The sequence below is a fragment of the Lampris incognitus genome, chromosome 15 (assembly GCF_029633865.1).
Source record: "Lampris incognitus isolate fLamInc1 chromosome 15, fLamInc1.hap2, whole genome shotgun sequence".
NCBI classification, from domain to species: domain Eukaryota; kingdom Metazoa; phylum Chordata; class Actinopteri; order Lampriformes; family Lampridae; genus Lampris; species Lampris incognitus.
This window is the reverse complement of record NC_079225.1, coordinates 30,158,487-30,182,411: the sequence shown is the minus strand read 5'-3', so window position 1 is coordinate 30,182,411 and position 23,925 is coordinate 30,158,487. Positions and strand designations below refer to the sequence as shown.

General features: G+C 44.9%; 1 protein-coding gene across 1 annotated transcript in view; it reads left to right on the top strand.

The window, feature by feature from the left end:
* The window catches only part of LOC130125085 (1-phosphatidylinositol 4,5-bisphosphate phosphodiesterase beta-1), a 191,259-nt gene that overhangs the window by 114,307 nt on the left and 53,027 nt on the right, over window positions 1-23,925 (top strand). Inside the window, exons 10-14 of the mRNA XM_056294534.1 lie at window positions 1,440-1,586; window positions 4,886-5,043; window positions 7,132-7,214; window positions 7,554-7,638; window positions 21,450-21,624. Coding sequence (XP_056150509.1) covers window positions 1,440-1,586; window positions 4,886-5,043; window positions 7,132-7,214; window positions 7,554-7,638; window positions 21,450-21,624 — 648 coding nt within the window. The remainder of the gene's footprint in view (window positions 1-1,439; window positions 1,587-4,885; window positions 5,044-7,131; window positions 7,215-7,553; window positions 7,639-21,449; window positions 21,625-23,925) is intronic.

Sequence of the window (23,925 nt, the reverse complement as noted above, 5' to 3'; positions counted from 1 at the left end):
ACGATGCAAGAAATAGCTGGAATAACCTTCCAGAAGATTTGAGATTGGCTTCAACAATGACTGCTGCTAAATCCATATTAAGAAGATTTATGTTTACCATTGCTTTTTTTTGGGGGGGGGGTCCCCGTTTTTCTCCCCAGTTGTATCCAGGCAATTACCCAACTCTTCCGAGCTGTCCCGGTCGCTGCTCCAACCCCTCCGCCGTTCCGGGGAGGGCTGTAGACTACCACATGCCTCCTCTGTTACATGTGGACTCACCAGCCACTTCTTTTCACCTGACAGTGAGGAGTTTCACTAGGGGGATGTAACGTGTCGGAGGCTAACGCTATTCCCACCAGTTCCCCCTCCCCGACTGACCGACCAGAGGAGGCGCTAGTGCAGTGACCAGGACACACACCCACATCTGGCTTCCCACCCACAGACACAGCCAATTGTGTCTGTAAAGAGGCCCGACCAAGCAGGAGGTAATACGGGGGATTCGATCCAGCGATCCCCGTGTTGGTAGGCAACGGAATAGACCGCTATGCTACCCGGACGCCCCTCTGCCATTGCTTTCTGCTAAACTGCAAACATTGTACATTGACTTTTGCAAAGCTGTAAAACTTGCATTACATTTTGATTTTATTCTTTTATTCTTTAATTTAAATGTCTTTTTATGCATTGCATTGCGTTTTAAATGCTTTTTTTATTGCATAGTATGCTTTATTTTATTTTCTATGTGAAGCACATTGAGTCTGCCATGTGTATAAGATGTGCTAAATAAATAAAGTTGCCTTGCCTATTCTGTATGTATTGCTTTTAGCCACCTGTACTTTGGCGAGGATTGGCAATAAAAGCTAAGAACTTCAACTTCCATCACCTCAGAGACTGAAACGCCGAGGCAAGGTCATTCTGGATAAGCCAAAAGGACTTCCAGCTCACTATAAATTAGATAAGCCTTTTTAGCGTGTCACGGCGACTTAGTGGAAAGGAGGTCTGTCCTTCACCCACAGGACTTGGGTTCAAGCCTCCGTGAGAGTAAGCTTTGGGGGGAATGCTTTCTTGGTGATTTCTGTCCGTTTGGAAAAGCCAAGCGGCACCGCTTACAGTCCTGTGATTAGAAGAGAGCCAAAGATTCAAGTGTGGAACACACGTGCGACAAAGGAAGCTGGCACGGACTTCAAAGAACACTTTGATACATTAACAACTGTGATTTAATTTGTTGAGTGAATAGAAAACGATGACTGTGCTTTTCATATGGAGGATCATATTCAGTGGGGGTGATGAATGGGTAGAAATCATCCAAATAAGACAAACAAGAGGAATCATCGGGGGGGGGGCAGAAGGGTTTATGAATTTAGGTCCCTGCCTAAAAAAAAAAAGAAAATGTTGAAGAACCTGTGTTATCAACTGATGTGTGTGTGTGCATGTGTGTGTATGTGTTTTTTTTTTTCATGCAGGCCAGATATCCGTAGAGGGCTTTGCCAGGTATCTGAGTGGGGAGGAGAACAGCATCATACCCCCCGAGAAGCTGGACCAGAGTGAGGACATGACCCTGCCCCTCTCCCACTATTTCATCAACTCCTCACACAATACGTATCTCACAGGTATACACGTCTGTGCAACCACACACAAATCTCCAGTGCACCGTTACAAAATGCAAATCCATCCATTATCCAAACTTCTTATCCTGTTTGGGGTCACGAGGATGCTGGAGCCTATCCCAGCAGCAGTCATTGGGCGGCAGGCGGGGAGACTCCCTGGATAGGCCGCCAGTTCATCACAGGGCTGATGCACACACACACACACATTCACACCTAAGTATAATTTAGTACGGCCGAGTCACCTGACCTACATGTCTTTGAACTGTGGGAGAAAACCGGAGCACCCGGAAAAAAACCCGTCGCAGACACGGGAGAACATGCAAACTCCACACAGAGGATGACCAGGGACAACTCCCAAGGTTGGACAACCCCGGGGTTCGAACCCAGGACCTTCTTGCTGTGAGGTGACTGCACTAACCACTGTGTCACCGTGCCACCCAAAATGCAAATATACAAATGTATATATTATATACACACACGGTCTGCACGCATGCAGTCTACACATACGCACACACGTGTGTGCACACATATACACACACACATACACATACACAGTCTGAAAGAAAAATTTACAATGTGAAGAATATCCACCTTAGTGCAACTACCACACACACACACACACACACACACACACACACACACACACACACACACACACACACACACACACACACAGTCTGAAAGGAAAATGTACAATGTGAAGAATATCCACCTCAACGCAACCACCACACACACACACACACACATATTTACACACACATGTGCACATGCAAAAACATACACCACACATTATCAAGTCAAATACATACACAAAATTGGTAAGCAGCATCCCTTTGTCCTTCTCTGAATTTCTGGCCTTATTTCTGTTTCTGTTTCTTTGTCTGTGCCTCTCTTTCTCCTATGCTCATTCATTCAAGCAATTTAGTCAAATTTTATTCCTGACTGGTTCCACACACATGTCCTCCTGTTTATACGCATGGGTAGCTCACTCGCTTATTTTGAAATACAATTAGTCGCACAAGTGAATACACCCACCGTTATACCTCGCAGGTCAGTCAATCAAATTCACTGGTGCATATCAGGTTCCCCTTTCCTCCATCACCTCTTGAGAGGTTATCCAATCAAGTCATACCATGAGACTGAGTTCATTGATATTCATGAGTTAAATATTTCTTTAGACTGGTAGTCACAGTGACTGGCTCCTGGCAGTGTGCAAGAATAGAAGGCACAACAGAGGCCATTTTATCTCCACTGGATATTAGAATTCATCTATTCAAATCTATTCTGGGGGGAACTGAAGAGCATCCGATCTTTCGAGTGAATCAAATTTCTGCAGCACTGGTAAAAATGGAATTTCTGTAATAGGCTAGGCTGATAGCCTGAGAAAGATACGAGAAAAACAAACAACGGGTCCTCGATTTTCTCCTCACGAACGCTGCTTTTCTGCATGTATTTTCATATTGACACATTGTTATGTTGTAATATGCAAAAGGGACACTGAATAGCATGTACAGTGCATTACTATTTTTTTTTTCCGAAACTAATTTTATTGCAACCCCATAGTTGTCATAGTAACGAATGTTTTTCATGCAACTTTCTTTTGTTTTTTTTTGAGGTTTATAGTTTCACTCACAGCGGTGGGAACAATAAAATCAATGTATCACACAGCACAAAACACGGCAACCCATTTAGAAAAAGGATATTCTGATGTATTGGATGAGGTTGTCTACTACTTAAACTCGGGGGAACGCCCGAGTAAGCACCAAAGAGACACACAGAGGGAGAGTTTGAAAGAGGAGGCATCAAAAGCATTTGTGAAACAGGCAGCGACAGAGAGAAAAGAGAGAGTCTGATAGAGAGGAAGATGTAATGATAGTGAAGGAGCGAGCAGAGGATGCCACCCAAACTGAGATCACAGTGCTGATCCGTCTGTCTCGGTTCCTGCCATCCTGCAGGTAGAGCACTGTTAATGCAGAAAGATAATTGCTTTGCTAATGGTGACAGGCTGATGAGATGTGACCACCTCAGATAGAGTTAAAGCAATTGTAATGAGACTAGTATCCATCACATATCACATATCTGATGTGAATAATGATGTTTTGAAAAGTGGGAGGAAATGTTTTTGTTGACATCAGTTGTCCTGGTAAATGTACAACGGTACTAGAGTTTCCAAAGTGCTGTTGATATGTGTTTTTGTAGGTGTTGCGTGACGGTCTATTCCATTGCCTACCAACATGGGGATCGCCGGTTCGAATCCCTGTGTTGCCTCTGGCTTGGTCAAGCATCCCTACAGACACAATTGGCTGTGTCTGCGGATGGGAAGCCGGATGTGGTTATGTGTCCTGGTCACTCCACTAGTGCCTCCTCTGGTCAGTCGGGGCCCCTGTTTGGGGGGGGGGAGTAGTGTGATCCTCCCACGCGCTACATCCCCCTGGTGAGACTCCTCACTGTCAGGTGAAAAGAAGCGGCTGGTGACTCCACATGTATGGGAAGAGGCATGTGGTAGTCTGCAAGCTCTCCCCAGATCGGCTGGGGGGTGGAGCAGAGACCGGGATGGCTCGGAAGAGTGGGATAATTGGCCAAGTACAATCGGAAGAAAGGGGGGGTGTATATATATATATATATGTGTGTGTTTGTGTGTGTGTGTGTGGGTTGGTAGATAAGTAGGTAGGTAGGTGTCTTTTTTTTGTTTCTGTGTGCGTGCGTTGGGTCGCTAGTTATTTTTGATAACGCTAACATTGGCAAAGTTAGCATCTAGCGTTAAACCAACTTCATCTCCTTCTCAAACAAGTTGAACAGAAAATTAATTGAAACATAATCTGAGTTTTCATTGCTCAAATGTGCAGATTGTGGAACTAGCCATCGGGGACACTTAACTTGACAGACAGTATTATTCACACGGTGGAGTTCCTAGTCCCATTTTTAATTCTCGCAGTAGCAGTTCCCCCCCCCCCCAGAATCCTACCAATGTTTCACTGTAATGAGCAATCACCTTATTAGATTGAGTCAAAAAAAAAAGCTTCACTGCACACCAACAGATATCTAATGTGTGTGTGTTAATATGGTTCATCCTCATATATATGCATGATTGCACATGAGTATGATTATTTTATTGAGCCTCCTGCTTGTTTTAACACAAGTGTGTGTGTGTGTGTGTGTGTGTGTGTGTGTGTGTGTGTGTGTGTGTGTGTGTGTGTGTGTGTGTGTGTGTGTGTGTGTGTGTGTGTGTGTGCGTGTGTGCGTGTGTGTGTGTGTGTGTGTGTGTGAATGACTATCTCCATTTTGACTGTTTTCGGGTGCAGCTGGCCAGCTTGCGGGGAACTCTTCTGTGGAGATGTACAAGCAGGTCCTCCTGTCTGGCTGCCGGTGCATTGAGCTAGACTGCTGGAAGGGACGCACCACCGAAGAAGAGCCCGTCATCACCCATGGCTTCACCATGACAACTGAAATCTCCTTCAAGGTAATGTAAGGAGAGAGAAGATGGGCAGCAGAAGTGGGGTGGGGGTTGGTTCAGAGACGGGCAGAGGAAAAAACAGATCGTTGAAGGACAAAGGGGGAGGAAAGGAGAGAGAGTGGACAAGTAACTGATTGGATATTGAAAATTGTCAGCTCAGTGATTCGTTTAGTGCTATCATTGCATGTATAGAGACAGACACACTAAGGCAGACAGAAATGCAATAACTGCACCTATACACTAGGATGGCTAAAATGCAGAAAACAAGTTTCATTGTAACCTGTACAATGACAAAATAAAGTGGCTTAAAAAAATAAAGCAGGTAAGGACAGGTTGAGAAAGAGGAATGTATAGAATTACACTTAAAAGAAGCAGAATGCGGGCTTCCAGGTGGCGTGGCAGTCTATTCCGTTCCCTACCAACACGGGGATCGCTGGTTCGAATCCCGGTGTTATCTCCAGCTTGGTTGGGTGTCCCTACAGAGACACAGTTGGCCATGTCTGCGGGTGGGAAGCCAGATGTGGGTATGTGTCCTTGTCGCTGCACTAGCGCCTCCTCTAGTCGGTTGAGGTGCCTGTTCGGGGGGGAGGGGGAACGGAGGGAAATAACGTGATCCTCCCACGCGCTACGTCCCCCCTGGTGAAACTCCTCACTGTCAGATAAGAAGCGGCTGGCGACTCCACATGTATCGGAGGAGGCAGGCGGTAGTCTGCAGCCCTCCCTGGATTGGCATAAGGGGTGGAGTAGTGACCGGGACGGCTCTGAAGAGTGGGGTAATTGGCCAGGTAAAACTGGGGGGAAAAAGGGGAGGAAATCCCCCCCCCCAAAAAAAATAGAAGCACAATGCATAAAGACATAAATTCTCATGAGAGTTTGAGATGCAAAAACTTAATATATCAATATCAATATCAATATCAGATATATAGTTGTTCCTAGGACTGCCTTCTTCTGGATGGAGATCTCAGACGTTACTCCCAAATGTACTATATATGTAGGAGACGTAGCATAGAGAGTTGTGCAGATTGATTGATGGAGTAGATTTAGATTTAATGAGTGTAACGCGAGAAGTAGAATGAGCCTGATGGAGCTAGATTGGGTGTGAAACAGAAGAGTTGTAGGAGACAGAGGGAACGAGAGAGAGAGGGAGGAAAAAAGAAAGATAGAGATGCAGAGTACAGGCAAGGTTTTTTTTTTAATTGGCGGAGATAGAGCAAGTGGAGATGAAGACATTAAGTGAACTGACACCATCATAAACGGCTTGTAATTGACTTAGACAACTTAGCAAAGCTTCTATCGATGTTAAACTGTCTCCGCTGTAGTCAGCAGCAGTCACACCACTTAATTACTTTCACTCACATTAACAACCACTATTTAACTTGCTCAACTCTGACCGCTATGAAATCTTGCCGGATACGACTGTGACCATGTTTTCTTTGATGACAATTTGAAGGGTTGAGATTTGAAGGACGTGGATAATCATCCTCCCTGTATTGATACAAGGCACGGTGGTGCAGTGGTTAGCGTGGTCGCCTCACAGCAAGAAGGTCCTGGGTTCGAATCCCAAGGTTGTCCAACCTTGGGGGTCATCCCGGGTCTTCCTCTGCGTGGAATTTGCATGTTCTCCCCGTGTCTGCGTGGGTTTCCTCTGGGTGCTCCGGTTTCCTCCCACAGTCCAAAGACATGTAGGTCAGGTGACTCGGCCGTACTAAATTGTCCCTCGGTGTGAATGTGTTTGTCGGCCCTGTGATGGACTGGCAGCCTGTCCAGGGTGTCTCCCCGCCTGCCGCCCAATGACTGCTGAGATAGGCTCCAGCATCCTGCGACCCCAATTAGGATAAGTGGCTTGTGGAATGGATGGAAGGTTTGAGGGACAGGGATTATCGTCCTCCCAGTATTGATACAAGTGCCTGTTGAATCCTACTGAGCAACCGTAATGAAAGAATTCTATTCTGTTCTATTCTATTCTACCACAGTACATTGTCTTAATAGATACGTATTACCTTGCATCAGGTGTGTTTATTAAAATATCATCTATGATTAGCTCATGGGATGGTGAAATTACTTTTTGCTAACAGCGTTTGTTTGTGTATCCAGGAGGTGATTGAGGCTATTGCAGAATGTGCCTTCAAGACCTCCCCATTCCCCATCATCCTGTCCTTTGAGAACCACGTGGACTCGTAAGTCAGCAGACCATTTATTTCCTGAGCAATACGTCAGGGGGAGAGCTGTATTCCTTTGATTCATTGATTACTCGCTGCAGCTTAAAGGGCCGATCACCCTCTTTGATTGTATCTGGCTGTGCAAACGTTAGGAGACAGTTGGGGTTTGGGGAGGGGGTTGTATGACTCAGCTATTAATAGTTTAAACAGCTTGTTACAGGAGCTATGTGTTCATGTCAATTATAGGCATTGTCTGAATTGGTTGTGGTTGTAAATGGATTGTGTGTGTGTGTGTGTGTGTGTGTGTGTGTGTGTGTGTGTGTGTGTGTGTGTGTGTGTGTGTGTGTGTGGCTACAGCCCAAAGCAGCAAGCTAAGATGGCAGAGTACTGCCGGTCAATATTTGGAGACGCATTACTGACAGACCCTCTGGAGAAATATCCTGTGAGTACACAAGTTGTTCTTGCACACACACACATACACACACACACACACACACACTATTTTTCACACTGTCATATGCAAACAGGTATGCGCACACCCACAGACACACGCATGCATAAGCGCATACAACACACTTAATTTACACTATCATTCTAACTCTCTTTGTTACATACACACATGGACATCAACACACATACACATTCTCACACAAATGCATTTATACACACATTGATACGTGCACGCATGCACACACACACACACACACACATTCTCACACAAACAATTATGCACAGATAAATACATGCACACACACAAGTACCCTCACCCCATGCACACCCACACAAATACTAAAAACACACACACACACAGACAGATGGACACACACACACACAGTGCAGCCAGAAGCAGTGGAATGAGCAGATATCATCACACAGATGAGTGCACTGAAGGATGTCCTTGAACACTGCTACCCGACACACTAGCCATGCAGATTTACACATGAATGGCAAAAACCCGTATGATAATGTGTGCTCACATTTTCATTCCGTTTGTATCCATAAGCGGTGGGTGAGGCTGGGGATGGGGAAGGCTAATATTAGATCAACTATTATACTTGTTTCAGCGACCTGTAGCATGCTGTTCAATGGCTCCCTTTCCTTTGCTACTCACAGCAACGCTTGAAAATGCATGAAATTTATCCTTGGCACTTTTCGTAATGGATGTATTTTCTTAACACCACTCGGTTGCTGTATATGTACAGTTTTTCATCTCAGAATTTTGATTTTTACAGTCAGCGTTAACACTTAATGGGAGCACTCACACATTAAACCAATGAAATACAAGGTCATTGATCTGACATGTACATCAGCCAATAACCTGCAGGGTAATAATAATAATATTGATGCGTCATTAGCCGATTAAAACACAGACTTCTTTCACAGTAGCCAATCAGACGCAGTGTAACAAAGTGCACTCTAGCACTCCGAGAGTATATTTACGAGCGGACATGACTTTTATTCAGTACCATCAAAACAAGGACAAATAGGGGTCGGTCCAGACGTTACGCTAGACGCCCGACTGAGAGCTGAAAAACTGGACTGTCCGTCCAAAAGCTGGGCATATGGCCGTATAAGGTGCACAATAGCCAGCAGTTAGGGAAGGCTTAGCTTTCTTTAGCCTACATTACCCGCACCCCTGTTTGTATCATACCATTTGTCTCAGACTCCTCTCTCTCTCTCTCTCTCTCTCTCTCTCTCTCTCTCTCTCTCTCTCTCTCTCTCTCTCTCTCTCTCTCTCTCTCTCTCTCTCTCTCTCTCTCTCTCTCTCTCTCTCTCTCTCTCTCTCTCTCTCTCTCTCTCTCTCTCTCTCTCTCTCTCTCTCCACTTATGACTTATGAGCCAAAACATTATGACCACTCACAGGTGAACCGAATAACGCTGATCATCTCCAAACAAGGGTGCATGTTAAGGTCTGGGTAGATTAGATGGAAAGCGAACAGTCAGTTCTCGTAGTCAACGTGTTAGATGCAGGAGAACCAGGCAGGGATGAAAGAACCTGAACGACTTTGACTTGGGCCAAATTGTTATGGCCAGATGACTGAGTCAGAGCATCTCTGACATGGCAAGGCTTGTGTGGTGCTCCAGGTCAGCAGTGGTGAGTATCTACCGACAATGGTCCAAGGAGGGACAAACCACCAACCGGCGACAGGGTGTTGGGCGCCCAAGGCTCATCGATGTACAAGGGTAACGAAGGCTATCAACTCTGGCACAAGTCACAGAAAATTTTAATGATAGTTACTGGAAGAATGTGTCGAAACACAAAACGAATTGCACCCTGCTGCGTATGGGGCTGTGTAGCAGCAGACCAGACAGAGTTCCCATGATGACCCCAGCCCACTGTCAAAGGGCCTACAATGGACATGCGAGCGTTGGAACTGGACCTTGCAGCAGTGGAAGATCACCTGGTCCGATGAGTCCCGTTTTCTTTTAGATCACGTGGATGGCTGTGTACATGTGTGCCGTTTACCTGGTGAAGATATGGTAGCAGGATGCACTGTGGGAAGACGACAAGCCAGTAGAGGTAGTGTGATGCTCTGGGCAATGTTCTGGGGAAACCCTGGGTCTGGCCATTCATGTGGATGTCAATTTGACACATGCCACCTACCTAAACATTGTTAGAGACCAGGCACACCCCTTCATGGCAATGGTAGTGGCCTCTTTCAGCAGGATAATGTGCCCTGCCACACATTATTCAGGAATGGTTTGAGCAACATGATGAAGTGTTCAAGGTGTTGGCCTGGCCCTCAAATTCTCCAGATCTTAATCCAATTGTGCATCTGTGGGATGTCCTGGACCAACAAGTCCGATCCACGGTGGCCCCACCCCACAGCTTACAGGACTTGAAGGATCTGATGATAATGTTTTGGTGCCAGATAACACAGGACACCTTCAGGGGTTTCATAGAGTCCATGCCTCGGTGAGTCGGCGCTGTTTTGGTGACACACGGAGGACCAACGGCACATTAGGCAAATGGTCATAATGTTTTGGCTCGTGTGTGTGTTTGTGTGTGTGTGTGTGTGTGTGTGTGTGTGTGTGTGTGTGTGTGTGTGTGTGTGTGTGTGTGTGTGTGTGTGTGTGTGTGTGTGTGTGTGTATGACATAGACTGTTCTTTTTTTTCCATTCTCCATCTCATCCTTGAGCTTACACCTGTGGCTTTATACACCATTGTGGGTAGTGACTTTTCTTGGTTCTTTCCACAATTATCTTTGATTCCCCTCATCAGCCCCTCAGTTATCGGGGGGGGGGGACTGCGAAGGGCAGCCGTCCATGATTTTAATGAAGGCGTTTTACACTGTAATCTAAACATGTTTTTTCTTGGCAATCACTTATCTATTTCCCCGTCAGTTGCCATGGCTACCGCTCAAAAGCTTGCTTTGTCCCTTTGTGGTGGAACTTGTCGTCCCCCCCAAGGCGTCTTTGGGTGTAATGACGTCGGCATTCTCTTGCAGACACATTTTGTCTCATACGAACAAATTTCTAGACACAAGTACATGTAAGGACACTCACTCGCGGTCTCTCTGTCTTCCACTTTGCCCCGGTTATACACCTGTTACGGTTATTTCTTCCTTCTGCTGTTACACCCACACACACACACGCACACACACACACACACACACACACACACACACACACACACACACACAAAATCACACACAGAGTCAAACAGGCGTGGGCATACATACCACTTTCCCATGCCGCCACCTCTTTCATTATTCAACATGGAAGTGTTTACAGTCGTTCCCCGGTGGACTGGAACAGCTAAACTTCTCAGCAGTCAAACATGGCATTATCACACACGCAGGGGGCTCCTCTGGCACTGCTGTCCGCCAAAGACACAGCCTGCTGAGAGTTACGGTCCTCTGAATGAGTTTGACATTGAGCTATTATCGGGGAAAAAAGACTTTTAGAAAAGGACTAGCAGGGGTAGAGTGAAAGGGAGAAGGAGAGGGGCAATGATAGGAGCAGGCAACGGAACAAGGGGGGGAAAGTGCAGGGAGAGGAAGAGAGAGAGGAAAAAAGGAGAGAGCGGGTTTTAGGAATCAGATTTCTTGCCTCTGAGCATGTAATAGCTGGGAAAGGTAAGCACAATGATACCCCTCCCCCCTCCCCCCCGGCATCCCACTGACAGGACCATGGATACAGCATAGCGAATGGGATAAGGGCTCTGTAACTCCATATGGGCAGAGACAGATAGGATAATATGGTCAGATTGGTTCCATTTCAGCCCAGGGTGCGATTAAAACGGATTACAATTTTCTCAGTAAATCAAGATACTGTATCTCCACTCAGCAGGCCTGTGTGTATGGGTTTAAAAGAGGGACTGAACCTGTGGTTCATTGGTTTGCGTGTCCCACCTTTTTTTGAAAAAGCTCGGAAAAAAAGGCAGTCCTGTCTGAGTAATGATATTAGAGCTTATTGAATCAAAAATGTGGATAAATTAATTGTGTGTTTGGCTATGCTGCTGCCACACTTAACACTCATTCGTTCATTAAGTTGATGAAAGACTCCATCTTTGCATCTCAGTGTCACTTGAGATTTGAAGTGAGGCATTGTGAGAGGGTCTAAGGACAGGATGTTGTGTTGCTGTTAAGCCCACTGAGGCAAATTTGTAATATGTGATATTGGGCTATACAAATAAAATTGATTTGATTCAATTTGATTTGATTTTCACAGAGTGCTGCACAGTCAAAGGGAAGTGTCAAGATCTTTGCTGTTGTCAGATGTCAAGTCGAGTCAAGTCAGTTTTATTTGTATCGCCCAATATCATGAATTACAGATTTGCCTCAAGGGGCTTAACAGCAACACAACATCCTGTCCTTAGACCCTTGCATCGGATAAGGAACAACTCCCTAAAAAAACCCCAAAAAAAACCTTTACCAAGGAGAAAAAAATAGGAAGAAACCTCAGAGAGAGCAACAGAGCAGGGATCTCTCTCCCAAGACGGACAACGTGCAATGGATGTTGTGTTTACACAATTTACACAATACAACATTGAAAGAGGATAAGAGAACTATCAAATTTATGAAGAATTTGATGCACAGGATGCCAGGCAGTGTCCAGATGCCACCGGAACAGCCCAGGGCCCAAGCCACACGACCAGCATCTCCTCGCTAAATAAACAAACAAACAAACAAACAAATAAATAATAATCACACCTCTTAGTGAGAGAAGGATATAAAATTGAAACAGGATCACAAAATTATATGGATTTATAAAATAGATAAAAAGAAAATGTGGTGAGGGGGATGCCAAGCAGCGTCAAGGTGGTGACCGCCATCACCACAGAGACCTGGGAGGAGGACCAACTGCACGTGCACACAAGGGAGACTGACATGACACCATTCACACACAGAAAGAGAGGGAAAAAAGACATCATTCAGAGAAAGAGAAAAGACGTGAGAGAAGAGAACAGTTTGCAATAGTTATTAGTCATAATTAAGTCATCGATTAGTCATAATCTCTATGCGATAATCTTGTCGGTGGAAAGTGCTTGGTAAATTCATTGAGACAGAAACTGACCCACCATGCAGTACAGGTTGTGAAACACTCAATTTAAAGGCAACTAATTGTAAGTTAAGGCAAAAAGGTGTGCTTTAAGTTTGGATTTAAAGGACTCAACAGACTGATTGTCTGACGGCACTAGGCAGGTTATGCCACAAGAATGGAGCCTGATAGGAAAGGGCCCTGCCACCAGCTGACTTCTTTTTAACTTTGGGTACACACAGGAGCCCTGTACTTTGAGAGCGAAGAGCTCGAGATGTAATATACGGTTTAAAGAGATCAGATAGGTAGGATGGGGCAAGCCCATTTAGGATTTTATAAGTCAGCAGAAGCACCTTGAAGTCTGATCTAACATGGGTAGGAAGCCAATGAAGGGAGGCATGAATTGGTGTAATTATGGTCATATTTCCTGGATTTAGTCAGAATTCTAGCAGCAGCATGCTGAACCATGTTCAGATGGTTCAGAATGTAGTGTTGAAATGATTACATGATTCACACATTTTTTTTCCACAACCACTGCAGCTGAACTGGTTGAATAAGGCTAAAGAAAAAAAGAACATATGTCAAGTCCAGGTATTTGTTACAGGCAATATTCGTAAGAATAATGACTCATTCTCATACGAGGGTGCAGCCAAGGATTTTTGGCCCCCATGAAAAGGTAGCAAATTGTCCCCCGCTCCCAGCCAAACCAAAAACAACTTTGCAAATTTGGAGTAACCACACCTCTAGAACCCACTTTATCCATAGCTTTAAATAACTTTATTTTTTCAAGCTTGCAGGTCTCTTGCCCTCCAACATTTACTGGTAGTAAGCTATGAAACTACATGTAATACTGTGCAAACATGCATGCAACATTTTGTAGACAGTGAAATGAATTATTTGATGCAAGGCTATCTGATACCCTGTATAAGAAATGTGTTAATATGTTACCATGTCAAAACAGAAGAAAAGGGCCTCCTCCAGAGGGAGAAGCTCGCTCACATCCAAGTATAATGCACAGAGAAAGGCGCACATCCATGTTTTTTGCTTGTTTGGATTCATTTAAGTTTGACCTTAGAATGGTCAAGAAAAACAAAAGAGGATAATTTTCTATTTTATTGAAATCCATTCATCCATTATCCAAGCCGCTTATCCTACTTAGGGTTGTGGGATGCTGGAGCCTGTCCCAGTAGTCATTGGGCAGCAGGCGGGGAGACACCCTGGACAGGCCGCCAGTCCATCACAGGGCCGACACATTCATACCGTGGGACAATTTAGTTCAGCCGATTCACCTGACCTACATGTCTTTGGACTGTGGGAGGAAACCGAAGCATCCCGGAGGAAACCTACGCAGACACGGGGAGAACATGCAAACTCTGCACAGAGGATGACCCGGGATGACCCCCAAGTTTGGACAACCCCAGGGTTCGAACCTAGGACCTTCTTGCTGTGAGGCCACTGCGCTAACCACTGTGCCACCGTGCCACTTATTGAAGACCACACCAACCAAATCTCTAACTAGTTTCCTTGCTTCCTAATGGTTGCTTTCCTCCTTTAACTTTGTTCTTGTTTGATTTTTTTTTTCCTTTGGGGAAGGGGGTGCATGGCTGGAGTTTATGGGGACTATCATTGACCCTATTCCCCAAGAGCTCAGCACTGATGCTTCTTGGCAGCAATGGTATTGAGGTATTTGAAGTCCAGCTTTCTAGCCTTCTAGCTAACTGACTCTCAGTGGACAGCATTGCAAGACTGTTGAGCCTGTCCTGTAACAAGGTGGACCTCAAATAGTTTTCTATCAGTTTAAGCTTACTGAAAGCTCTCTCGCCACCAGCAACTGCCCCAGGCAGTGTGCAAAATATGCATAATGCAATACACACTTCTCCAAAAATGCTTTGTAACTGCATCTTATAAATTGCGTTCAGCAGACCAAGAGGGGATGTGTTAGGAGGGAAAGTGGCAGCATATAGTATACTGTTCAGGTGTTTTACTTCTTTCCAAAACTCTAGTTTTAGGTCTTTGCAATATTTCAAGATCGTTGGCTGACACACAGATGGGACTTTATCTTCACTACTACTACTACTACTTTCGGCTGCTCCCGTTAGGGGTCGCCACAGCGGATCATCCGTTTCCATTTCTTCCTGTCTTCTGCGTCTTCCTCTGTCACACCAGCCACCTGCATGTCTTCCCTCACCACATCCATAAACCTCCTCTTTGGCCTTCCTCTTCTCCTCTTCCCTGGCAGCTCCATATTCAGCATCCTTCTCCCAATATACTCAGCATCTCTCCTCCACACATGTCCAAGCCATCTCAATCTTGCCTCTCTTGCTTTGTCTCCAAACCGTCCAACCTGAGCGGTCCCTCTAATATAATCGTTCCTAATCCTGTCCTTCTTCGTTACTCCCAGTGAAAATCTTAGCATCTTCAACTCTGCCACCTCCAGCTCCGCCTCCTGTCTTTTCGTCAGTGCCACTGTCTCCAAACCATATAACATAGCTGGTCTCACAACCATCTTGTAAACTTTCCCTTTAACTCTTGCTGGTACCCTTCTGTCGCAAATCACTCCTGACACACTTCTCCACCCACTCCAACCTGCCTGCACTCTCTTTTTCACCTCTCTACTGCACTCCCCGTCACTTTGGACAGTTGACCCCAAGTATTTAAACTCAGATGTCTTTGTCACCTCCACTCCTTGCATCCTGACCATTCCACTGTCCTCTCTCTCATTCACGCATAGGTATTCCGTCTTGCTCCTACTGACTTTCATTCCTCTTCTCTCTAGTGCATACCTCCACCTCTCCAGGCTCTCCTCAACCTGCACCCTACTCTCACTACAGATCACAATGTCATCCGCGAACATCATCGTCCATGGAGACTCCTGCCTGATCTTGTCCGTCAACCTGTCCATCACCATTGCAAACAAGAAAGGGCTAAGAGCCGATCCTTGATGTAATCCCACCTCCACCTTGAACCCATCCGTCATTCCAACCGCACACCTCACCATTGTCACACTTCCCTCATACATATCCTGCACCACTCCTACATACTTCTCTGCAACTCCTGACTTCCTCATACAATACCACACCTCCTCTCTCGGTACTCTGTCATAAGCTTTCTCTAAATCTACAAAGACACAATGCAACTCTTTCTGGCCTTCTCTATACTTCTCAATCAACATTCTCAAAGCAAACATCGCATCTGTGGTGCTCTTTCGTGGCATGAAACCATACTGCTGCTCGCTGATCGTCACCTCTCCTCTTAACCTAGCTTCTATTACTCTTTCCCAAATCTTCATGCTGTGGCTGATCAACTTTATACCTCTGTAGTTGTTACAGTTCTGCACATCGCCCTTGTTCTTGAAAATCGGTACCAGTATGCTTCTTCTCCACTCCTCAGGCATCCTCTCACTTTCCAGGATTGTGTTAAACAATCTAGTTAGAAACTCCACTGCCATCTCTCCTAAACATCTCCCTGCCTCCACAGGTATGTCATCAGGACCAACTGCCTTTCCATTCTTCATCCTCTTCATAGCTGCCCTCACTTCCTCCTTGCTAATCCGCTGAACTTCCTGATTCACTATCCCTACATCATCCAACCCTCTCTCTCTCTTATCTTCACTAATATGTCCTATTTGCAGAACAGTAGCAGCAAATTCCTCAACAGTTGTTGCAGTGGTGTGGAACTGAGTGTCCAAGCCACTTAGGATGTTGTCCATGGCAGTGAAAAACAATGTATTGCAAAATACTGTTGCACTGTCTTGAATTGTCTCTTCCAGAGATGTCTCATCATGTAACCTCTTCCTTTTCCTCTGCTGACCGTGTTTCCTGCTAAAATTCAGGAGTAACGCCTATTTGAGTTGCGACCAAGGATGCCTCAGACAGGAGAGACTCCCATTTATTTCTAAGACCCTGCATCTCTTCCTTTAGGGCCTTAACATTGGCTGCCTCTAACTCAAGGCATCTGCCTCTCTTTCCTGACTGGAGGATTACATTCCTGTCCTGAGTGCACTGTAGTAACTTTGAGACTGAGAGTGAGGAGGACAATGGCATCAAATGACCTACAGTAGTTCTTCAGACCACTTGCGTCTGATCTGACCTCATTAGTGAGACTGTATGTAATGAGTGTGGTATCGGTGACCTCAATGACATCAGGTAGATGCTTTGCTACAGCTTTAACAGCATCAATATGTGCGCTCCACTGGGTATTAGAGAGAGAATGCAGAGAGCAGCCTGTTTTCTCTTTGTAGATGGCCCATCTCTAGGGGTTTGCACTAAAAAGTGTGTAAAGGCAATTGATGCTGCCAAAACATGTTGACACTTCTGGGCTTGACTGCAGCATGCACACCCACAAGATTTAAGGTGTGGGATGCACAAGATGAGAATGTAGTGAGAGGATTTTTTTTAAATATATATTTGGGCTTGGACTCCCTTGACTTTCCCTGACATGTTTGCCCCAATGTCATATCCCTGCCCTCTGCAATCTCTGATGTCTGTCGCTTGGTCATGAAGCACATTTTCTACCAGACTTGCTTTCTCGCTTCCTGTCTTATTGTTGAAGTCCTTGAACTCAAGAAACCGTTCAGTGATCTCCCAGTCGTCTGTGTCTTTATTATGAGTCACATATCTTATGAGGAAAACATTCTGCTCGGTATGTGAAATATCTGGTGTTGCGTCACAGATAACAATAATAAATTGAATCCTTCCTTTGCTTAAGAATTCTTTCCATAATTCTTCTGCTACGTAGTTCAATTAATTCATTTTGAGTTTTGGAGCTAAGGTAATGTGTCAGCCTGGTTTCTTTTTTCTTGTCCCTAAGTTTTTGTAAGTGCTTGTTCAGCAGTGGATCATAGTGAGACAAGAGCTCTAGCGAGCCTAGGAAATTACCATCATGGATGTCATCCAAGTCTTGCATTTTACCCCTGAAAAGTATATTCCCCGATGCCAAGTGCAGTGTAACATCTAGGATTCTCTGCAGGAGAGCTCTATTTTTCGCGACTTCTCACTGTAACTGTTTCTGCAAGTGATAAATGCCACTACTAGCCATTACAGAATGTTGAAAATTCTTCCACTTCAGGAAGCAGTCTCTGTGTGCCTTGTTCTTCTCATGGCATTTGTCCAACATACGACACCACTTCACAGCAGACATTTTGTAGCCATATTTACTATTCAGTGCACTATTGGAAGGTCATTTTGTTGATAGAAAAAAAAGCACATATGGTATGCAATATAGTGCATTTTGTATTTTTGCTATCAATTACTCCTCATCCTTTCTCTTCCATTTGCTGCCTTTGTTTAATGCGCAGGTATCCTGTGGCATTTCTATGTCTTCATCTCTTTGGGACAACTTCCTAACAATTGTCTCCCTGTCCATATCAGTTATTTTTCCTGGCCATTGCCCTGGGTCACCAGATAAAAGACTGTTTTCCTCTGAAGCCCTTCCACATAACTCTTGTTTTTCAACATCCTCACTTTCACCCTGTCTTTTCTCCTCTTCAGTGTGTCCTTCAATTTCTGTACACCGCCTCTCACACTTGCTCTTTCCTCATTATCTGAATTGATCTTCATCCCTTTCTCCACTTCCACACTCCTCTCTGACATAGCTGAATGACATGAAGAGGGTTCAGGGTCCATAGAGTGCACATAAGGCATATTATATTGTAGCGAATTCAGGGGGCAGCTCGGGACGCCGCAGCTCGGGACGCGAACCCGTATCTCCTGCGCCACGGGAGACATTGCTAACCACTCGACTAAAGGGTCCAACCCGTTAGCCAAGGGCCAACATATCTACTTATCCATGCACATTACACTACCCCCCTCCTTCGGGAAGCGCGTCCCCGCGCTTAAGCATATCAGCTCCTTCACGCCTCTGGGCGCATACTCTTCCGATGGCCTTACGGTCTCACCATCCCACTTCTGACACCAATGTAGTGAATTCAGGGGGCAGCTCAGGATGCCGCATCCGGGACGCAAACCCGTGGCTCCCACACCACAAGCGACTACGTTAACCAGTCCGACCCATTAGGCTAACGGGTCGGACCCTTTAGTCGACTGGTTAACGTAGTCGCTTGCGGTGTGGGAGCCACGGGTTCGCGTCGCGGATGCGGCGTCCAGAGCTGCCCCCCTGAATTCGCTACAATATGTAAGGCATATTATACATATGGATTATTATATATAATATCCTATAATGTTATACCATTGCAATAATTACATATATAATCACAACTTCAGTAACAACCATTCTGTTGGTTTTAATTTAATAGTAGCATTACAATGGCTGCCAATTTACAGGTACTGTAACGTAGACTGGGTCCCAGCCCCCATTAAAAAGAATAGGCTCTTTTTTTATTCATATTTTGGCTGTGTCAAACTCTCAAGTGTGCTGCCTTAGAAGGCAACATTTTTAGGCAGCATTTACACGTTCCCAATGTGAAGGCTGTCCCCTACTGAGGCCAACTGAAAACGCGTCTGTCTAAGGTGCCTTGTTTTGGCTGATTTTGAAAGCAGCATCAGATGGTTCCTTCACAAAGTAGAACATCCCACGGTTCATAACAACAAGCCAGAAAAGCTTTGCAAGAAAATTAAATGGCGGCCTGATCCAACAAACTTGTGTTTGAATGTTAGTTGTCAGCTTATATGCATAAACCTGATGATGTTTTTTCAACTTAGGTAGTAATCAAAGTTATAAATATGCGTGTACGTGAGTACAAAGTGAACATGCTAGTGTGGTCAAGGTGGAAATTTAGCCAGTTAGCTAACCATACGTTAAGATTGTATACAAACACTGCTCGCATGAGTGGGTCGAGAACATTGGGTTATGACTTTCTACTGTCTACCTAGTACCAAAATATGCTGCCTTCTTAGGCAGAATTATGTTAAAATGCTACTTTCAGAGGAAGGAGGAAGTAGGCAGCATACTTGAGAGTTGGACACAGCCTTAATGTGTAATAATGATGCTAATGCTAATGATAATAATAATAATAATAATCGTGTTTGTTTTTTTAAAATTTGTGATTTCTAGAGTGAAAATTAGTAAATGCGGACACCAAAAAGTTATATCCGAAAGCCTTGGCATTAGTATTAAATAAAGTTGGGCCGCTGTGGTGGCATGGTGGGTGGCCCATTGGTTAGCACTGTTCCCTCACAGCAAGAAGGTCCTGGGTTTGAACCACAGACCGTCTCAGGTCCTTTCTGTGTGGAGTTTGCATGTTCTCCCCGTGTCCGTGTGGGTTTCCTCCAGGTGCTCCGGTTTCCTCCCACCATCAAAAAGACATGCATGTTAGGGTTAACACACCTGCCTGTGCCCCTCAGCAAAGCAATGGAAAGAAGAACTGGAATTGGTTCCCGGGCGCTGCAGCTGCCCACTGCTCCTATACAATAGGATGGGTTGAATCCAGAGAACAAATGAATTGTAAGAATACAATGTCAAATAAAGTGGCTGTCATTCTTTTTCTTTTTTTTTAAACTACCAAATATCAGACTTCTCTACTCTACTGACTGGCAGGCTGTGGCAGGCAGCATCTGTTTCTCTGCGTGTGGTGCCGTGCTACTGCCTTTATATAAACTATGGCAAGTGGAGCGAGAAGGCAGAAGGAAAAGTAGTCCCTATCCTAAAAAAAATAAACAAAACAAAAAACATTAAAATATATATATATATATATATATATCACTTGTTAAAGGCAGTACCTGGTATTGATTTTTTAAATGTGGGGATTGATTCTCAAACCCTAACCCTCAGGATTGGAGTATCGATACTTTGGTATCGATCTGCCCATCCCTATAATGAAAGACTTAGCTCGCACACAGTTGCAGAACTTCACATGGTGAGAAAAAGCAATACATTTCTGACTGGAGTAGTGTAGATGGGATTGTGTGGCGGTATGTTGGGAAATGGATCGCTGTGGATAAGGTCAGTTTAATAAGAAATCAAGAAAAGGTGAGAAACTTTTCACATGCTTGCCACTAATGAGCTGTTAACAATTGTGGGTGTGCGATTACTCAACATCACCGCTGTTTCCTAATGATGCATTATTGATAGCCGTAGACAGTGTGATCCAAAAGCAGTGTACCCTATAAATAAATCACAGATCTGCCTACCTCCAGCCAGCTCCCCGGAGAGGGGGGTTTTTTGGACTAAACACTCGGTTTCCTTGAAGCGAGCTGATTTCAGTGTTGAAAGTGAAAACTTTTGAACTATTCCATCAACAGGCTGTAAGGTATTGTGTTCATGTTCATGTTCACCTTCAAAATATACTTACTGCGCAACATTTTTGACATAATGAAGAGTAAATCCACCAGGAATTTGCACATCATACTGCTGACTCACATTAGCAAAAGTGCATGGCATTCTGAAATTGTTGGAGGAAACTCAAGGACTATTTTTTTTGCCTCTTCTTTTCCCCTCCATATCAAAATCCCATCGCAAAACAGTTTCAAATGGGGTCATATAATGCAGCTCTCGGTGGCATGACACTGTTGTCAAAACAGCAATAACTATTTTGGAACTCTGCACCTGCCCCGTTCCTCTCCATCCGCCATCTTTAAAACAAACAACCTTCTCATTTGTTGACTTTAATGTCATATTTGCAATAACAACATCGCCTCTCACATTGTTCCCTAACCAATTTCCATGTCACATACGGAATACTTTCCCTTCGTCACTACAGAAACCTTGTGTCAACGCTGACTGAATTATTCTAACTCAACTTTCTCTCTCTCTCTCTGTCTTGTCTTTTCTCTTGCCCACCACCCAATCCCCCTAACCCTTAACCCCATCCAGTTAGAGGCTTGTGTACCACTACCCAGCCCCATGGAACTGATGGGGAAGATTCTTGTGAAGAACAAGAAGAAACACCACAAAGCCGATGGAAGTGCCAAGAAAAAGCTGTCGGAGCAGGTCTCGAACACCTACAGCGACTCCTCCAGTGTGTGTGAACCCTCCTCCCCTAGCACAGGTAACTGTGGAGGACACCCCATATGGAACCACACACACACACACATACACACACATATTATATATGTGTGTATATATACATATAAACACTATTTGGCGACAGGCATGCAAGTCCATGAATACTGGGATGGCATCCAGCGCTTTACCTGTGCCCCCGTCCATAGGGTTAATGGTTGTGTCAGTAAGGGCATCTGATGTAAGATTTTGCCAAATCATTATGCGGATTGACAAGACCATACTGGATCGGTTAAGACTCCATACCAGATTGGTCAAGGCCCGGGTTAACAACGACCGCCTTTGGTGCTGTGCCCTCATAGAGTACCGATGGAAACTATAAAATCTGCTGTGGTGACCCCTGAGAAACAGGGAACAAGATGAAAGAAGAAGAAAAACACGAGATGGCCAAAAGTATCTGGACAGCTCTTCTAATGAGTGGTTTTGACTATTTCAGCCACATCCATCCATTGCTAACAGGTGCATAAAATAAAGCACACAGCCATGCAGTCTCCATAGACAAACACTGGCAGTAGAATGGGTCGTACTGAAGAGCTCATGACTTCCAATGTGGCTCTGTCAGGATGCCACCGTTCCAACAAGTCAGTTGGTCAAATTTCTACCCTACTAGATCTGCCCCGGTCAACTGTAAGTCTGTTATTGTGAAGTGGAAGCATCTCAGAGCAACAACAGTCAGCTGTGAAGCCGTAGGACACACAACCTCATAGAACGGGACCGCCAAGTGCTGAAGTGTGTAAAATTCGTCTGTCTTGGGTTGCAACGCTCCCAAGTTCCTCTGGAAGGAATGTCAGCATAAGAACTGTTTGTCAGGAGCTTCATGAAATGGGTTTCCATGGCTGAGCAGCCACACACAAGCCTAAGATCACCTTGGGTAATGCCAAGCGTCAGCTGGAATGGTGTGAAGCACACCGCCATTGGAGTCTGGAGCAGTGGAAACACGTTCTCTGGAGTGATGAATCATGTTTCATTATCTGGCAGTCTGATAGACCAATCTGGGTTTGGCGGATGCCAGGACAACGCTACCTGCCCAAATGGATATTGCCAACTGTAAAGTTTGGTGGAGGAGGAACAATGATCTTGGGCTGTTTTTCATGGTGTGGGCTAGGCCCCTTAGTTCCAGTGAAGGGAAATCTTAATGTTACAGTATAAAATGACATTCTAGAGAATTGTGAGCTTCCAACTTAATGGCAACAGTTTGGGGAAGGCCCTTTCCTGTTTCAGCATGACAATACCCCCGTGCACAAAGCGGGGTCCATAAAGACATGGTTTGCTGAATTTGGTGTTGGGGAACTTGACTGGCCTGCACAGAGCTCTGATCTCAACTCCATCCAACACCTTTGGGATGAATTGGAATGCCGACTGTGAGCCAGGCCTTCTCCCCAACATCAGTGTCCAACGTCACTAATGCTCTTGCGGCTGAATGGGAGCAAATGCCTGCAGCCATGTTCCAAAATCTAGCGAAAAGCCTTCCCAGAAGAGTGGAGGCTGTTATAGCAGCAAAGGGCGGACCAACTCCATATTAATGCCCATGGGTTTGGAATGAGATGTTCAAAATGCACATATGGCTATGATGTTCTGGTGTCCGCATACATTTGGCCGTGTTGTCTGTATATACACTTGAATATGTGCACTTACATGCACATCCTGCAAACAAGCCCATAAAGTCACACACCTGGACTGTTGAAATATGCTGTTTCGGACTGAAAATATTGCCTTCCTCTGCGGGTCCATCTGGGCTCTGGACAAATGCCTCTGTGTTGTCCAGAAGCGGAATTGGTGGACCAAGGAGCACTTTTGTTTATCATTCATCACTTTCATGGCCCTCTCCATCAGCAGAAGGTATTATTGGCTATTGCATATATTCCCTGTCAGGCACATACGCTGTTAGTCACAAGGGTGTCTTAAACACTGACCAGTAGTGCCTGCATTGTATATCTGTGCTTTATTATCTGTCATCTGTCGTTTTATGCATTTGAATTTATGTACTTCCATATTTAAACAAATACCCTCCATCATGGGGTTCCCGAAATGTAAAGCTGCATTGGAGCAGGCAGATGTTTCGAGTCAGTGTTTGTGTACACGTGTGGATCTGTTCACTTCTTGTACCATATGTCCCTTTGTCTTTTTCTGTGTATGTGTGAAGATCTTACAGTTTTGGTTGGATAGCTACTCAAGTATTTAGAGTCCCGATGAATCACACTGTCAGCCAGACCATTTATTTGCAGCGCTTCCCGCTTCATTATTATACTAGCACACGCCGCCCCCTGGTGAAGGAAATAGAGCATCA